At 37.3% G+C, this 4,373-nt stretch overlaps 1 protein-coding gene across 1 annotated transcript; it reads right to left on the bottom strand.

Annotated features, from left to right (window-relative positions):
• Positions 1-707: 707 nt before the first annotated feature.
• Positions 708-1,113, bottom strand: LOC122742996 (40S ribosomal protein S20-like). Its single transcript, XM_043987612.1, has one exon. The coding sequence runs from the start codon at positions 1,111-1,113 to the stop codon at positions 754-756; it is 360 nt and encodes a 119-aa protein (XP_043843547.1). The 3' UTR covers positions 708-753.
• Between the last annotated feature and the right edge of the window lie 3,260 nt (positions 1,114-4,373).

The raw sequence follows: 4,373 nt of genomic DNA, 5'->3' as shown, positions 1-4,373 counted from the left end.
TTTAATATCCCTCATGATTTATTTTTCCTGTTTACCTTTTTATGATTCTCCAGGGTCTTGTATTAGAAAGTCTCATTTTCTATTCAGTTCAAGTCTTTTCATCACAAGTGCCTAAAAGTCTTCTTTTTCATTGAAGACCCACTTTTTCCTCTGAAAGAGTATATGCAGTTTTGATGAGTACATGATTCTAAGCTGTAGTCCTAGTTCCTTTGCCCTCTAGAATATTATATTCCATGCCCTCCAATCCTTTAATGTAGATGCTGCTAGATCTTGTTTTATCCTTTATTGGAGCTCCACAGTATTTGAATTCCTTTTTTCTAGCTGCTTTCAATATTTTCTCCTTGACTTGAGAGCTCTGGAATTTGGTTATAATATTCCTGGAGGTTTTCCTTTTGGGATCTCTTTGAGGAAGTGATCAGTATATTCTTTCAATTTCTATTTTGCCTTCTGCTTCCAGAATATCAGGGCAATTTTCCTTGACAATCTCTTAGAGGATGGTTTCTAAGTTCTTATTTTGGTCATGGTTTTCAGGTAGTCCAATGATTTTCAAATTATCTCTCCTGGATCTGTTTTCAAGGTCATCTGTTTTTCCAAGGAGATATTTCATATCACCCTCTATTTTTTTATTCATTTGGATTTGCTTTATTGTGTCTTGATTTCTCATAAGGGCACTAGCTTCCACTTGTTCAATGCTAATTCTTAGGCAATTATTTTTTTTAGTTGCAATCAATTTATTAAAAAACAGATGATTGATTAGGCATCTGCAATGGTGACTTCAGCTTCTACACCTGGCTCAATGCTGATAGAAGTGATCTGCTTCACAATTTCAGAAGGACTGTACAAATCAATAAGACGTTTGTGGATTCTCATCTGGAATTGATCCCAAGTCTTAGAACTTTCACCACAAGGAGTTTTTCTAGTTGTAATTTGAAGTATCTTGGTGGGCATTCGAACAGGTCCCTTCACTTTCAAATTCTTTTCTTTGGCTCCTCTAATCAGGTCAGCACACACCTTCTCGAGTGACTTCACGTTGCAGCTGGTGAGGGTGATTCGGATCTGGTGAATGGCCACTTCAGGCTCCACAAACATCTTACCGGAGTCCTTGAATGCCATGGCAGTGGAGCAGCTTCCTGACCTCCTTATTCCTCAGTAAGAGCGAACAGCAGTGAGTCAGGAGGAGGAGAGGCAGGGACTGCTAACTCCAATCAGCTGCGGTGATGGTACCTTGACCAAAGAATTATTTTCTTGAGAGAGCATTTCCATTTCTTTTCCCATTTGGCTTTTCAAACTGTTGACTTTTTTCTCATGACTTTCCTTCATCCTTCATTGTTCTCATTTATCTTTCCATTCTTTCCTCCATCTCTCTACATCTTCCTTCTATCTCTCCTACTTTCTCTTCAAAGTCCTTTTTGAGTGCTTCCATGGCCTGAGACCAATTTATATTTTTCTTGGAAACTTTGAATGTTTGAGCTTTGACCCTGTTATTATCTTCTTTTTCTGAGAGTTTATTGTCATCTACCTTGCCCCCAAAGAAGTTTGCTTCGGTCTGCTGCTTTCTCTGCCTACTCATCCTGGCTGACTGTTTCTTGTCTTTTAACTCCTTCTTAAAGTGTAATGCTACTTCCAGGTCATACTATTAGAGCTACAGCACGGCCCAGGGGGTGATTGGACTTCTTCTCAGCCTGCCTGGCTTGTGAGTAACCATGGATGCTTTCTCTTTGACACAGAAACAGAAGTCTGATTGAATTCTGATTCTCTATGGTCAGAAGCTTGGTGTGCCTGTGCCATTCCCCCACTGGTCTGGCACCACTTGATTAAGTCCACTGGCTCAGACCCAGGGTGATCTGCCCCAACTCAAGCAGAGACTGCTTCCTCTTCACCCTGGCCTACCATCAAACTTCCTCATCAGTATGTGATCAGAGTCTCAGAAGCTGCTGGTTCTGAAGACTCTGATGGGTGCTAGAAGCACTATTTGCTCCTGGCTGGGACTTGACCATGTGCTGACCTGTTCAGCCTGATCAGTAGGTGATCGGAATTGCCCTCTTTTGCTGAGAAATAGTCTCACTCTGTTCTTATGTGCATTAGCCTCCATTTTTTTAACCACATTATTTGGGAGCAAGTGTATAGGTTTATCTGGAGCTTGTGGGAGTCACAGCCCCTCCTCGACCCAATCTCCTCTTTTTTTCTCAAATACTTTTGCTAGAAAATAAAAAAAAATCCTGAATAGGGACACGAAGAATTGGACATCTGAACAATAACAATAACATAGCCCTTTATGACTTGAAAAACACTTTGGTAATTATTCTTTCATTTGATCCTTACAACAACCTTGGCATGTAAGTGTTTTTGCATTCTACAACTTTTTGGAGCTGCAGGTGAGAGTTAGGTGACAGGTGAACACAAAGGTGGATGAGCAGCCCTGAAAAGGGCTTAGCAAGTCTTCAAACCAAAGAGGCTGGTCCTCCCTGAATACCACATATAACCCTGTAGCATATGCATGTTTGTATGCATGTGTATATTTGTATATGTATATTTGTATTTATATATGACATTCTATACACAGAATCCTATCACTCTTAGGAGAAATTCTCAAACAATTTGTGTTAACAACATACTAATTCATTCCTAGTTCTTGACATCTGTCTTGGTTTAGGCTGGTGCTGAGTACAACTAAACATAGTGAAAGACAGTATGATTTAGTGACAATTGTGCTCCATTTAGAGTCAGGAAAGATTAATGGTGATTGAATTCCACTTCTGACTTTTATAGGCTGTGTACTAGTTTGGCAAGGAAAACTGATTTGCATGTACTCCCTTTCCCCTCCTAAACACACAAAACATCAAAATATGTAAAGGCTAAATTATTTCCCTCAAAAATTGTTCAAATGGGAAAGATATGTAACCTATGTAAAAAACACAAAGATATTTGCCACAAAAATATTTTTTAAGAAATGAAAAATAAATAAAATATTCTATTACAAAGTAGGTGCTAATAATTGAAAGGGCAATAAATTGTACCATGACACTCTACTAAATTCCACTTCTTTCCATTAATATTTTATGGATTCTAGAGTCATAAAATGTTCTGTATGTCCTTTTTTCCCCCAAAAATTGAATCTGAAACAGATGCCTTTATACAGGGAAAGGCTCTTGTTGTACATGAAACTGTGTAGGACTTTGAGGGGTACTTAAAAGAGATACTGGAGAGAGAATTAGAAAGTGGAAAATCCAGATTAAATTAAAAAAAATAATAAAACAGGTGGAAGACTTAATACCTTGAGAAATTGGACAGATAGAAAGAAGAAACAAGATTATGAGTTAGAGACACCAATGAGAATCCAGAAGAAACGATAATGAAGATAGGAGGTACACTATAAAGTATGTAGCTCAAATTCATTCTTGGAACTATTTAGAACACTGAAATGGTTTTGTAGGATTCTAAAGTTCTGGGCAATTCAATTCCCATCTTTTGATTAATTTCTACATTTCTACAATGAGCTATGTGAACACCAAAATGATAAGATTAGAGCTGGTAATGACATCATAGGTCATCTAATCTAATGTCATAGTTTTCAAAATGAGGAAACATCAATAAAAATAAGATGAACTCTTTTTCCCAAGGTCACAAAAATAGGCAGAGACAGAGCTCAGTTTTCTGACTCCTAAAATTTATGCTTTCCTCTATGCCAGAATGGTTTTCTTCTTATTCTACCATTTTATTATTCTGTGTATCCTTCTCATCTTAGTCTTCTGCCAGTTTATGATAGCCTTGAAACCAGACTAGTGAAGATTGTTTTAGAAAATTTAGTTATTTTATCTACAAAGTGTCTGGTAATCAGTTATGACCTTTCCTGACTCATTATTTCAAGCAAAGACCAGTCATGTCTCACTTCACTCACTATGGCCTAATTTTTTTTCTTTTCTTTTCTTATTTATCTATCTATCTGCTTACTTACTTATTCATTCATTCATTTACTTATCTATCTATCTATCTATCTATCTATCTATCTATCTATCTATCTATCTATCTATCTATCTATCTATTTATTTATTTTGCAGGACAATGAGAGTTGAGTGACTTGCCTAGGGTCACACAGCTACTTAGTGTCAAGTGTCTGAGGCTGGATTTGAATTCAGGTCCTCCTGATTCCAGGAGCGGTGCTTTATCCCCTGCATCACATGGCTTTCCATGTGCTAATTCTTGACAGACTAAGGACCTGATTTTCATCAATAAATAACTTCCATTCTTTTAGTCTGTTTTCTTTTTATTAGATTTTAGGTTACTAAGTGAATAGAAAACCAGCATTAGGAAAGTAAGACTCATCATCCTGAGTTCAAATCTTGACTCAGACACTTAATAACTATCTAACCCTA

Source organism: Dromiciops gliroides, chromosome 2, assembly GCF_019393635.1.
Source record: "Dromiciops gliroides isolate mDroGli1 chromosome 2, mDroGli1.pri, whole genome shotgun sequence".
Lineage (NCBI taxonomy): Eukaryota > Metazoa > Chordata > Mammalia > Microbiotheria > Microbiotheriidae > Dromiciops > Dromiciops gliroides.
The sequence above is the reverse complement of the archived record's forward strand: the minus strand, read 5'-3'. Positions and strand labels throughout refer to the sequence as shown.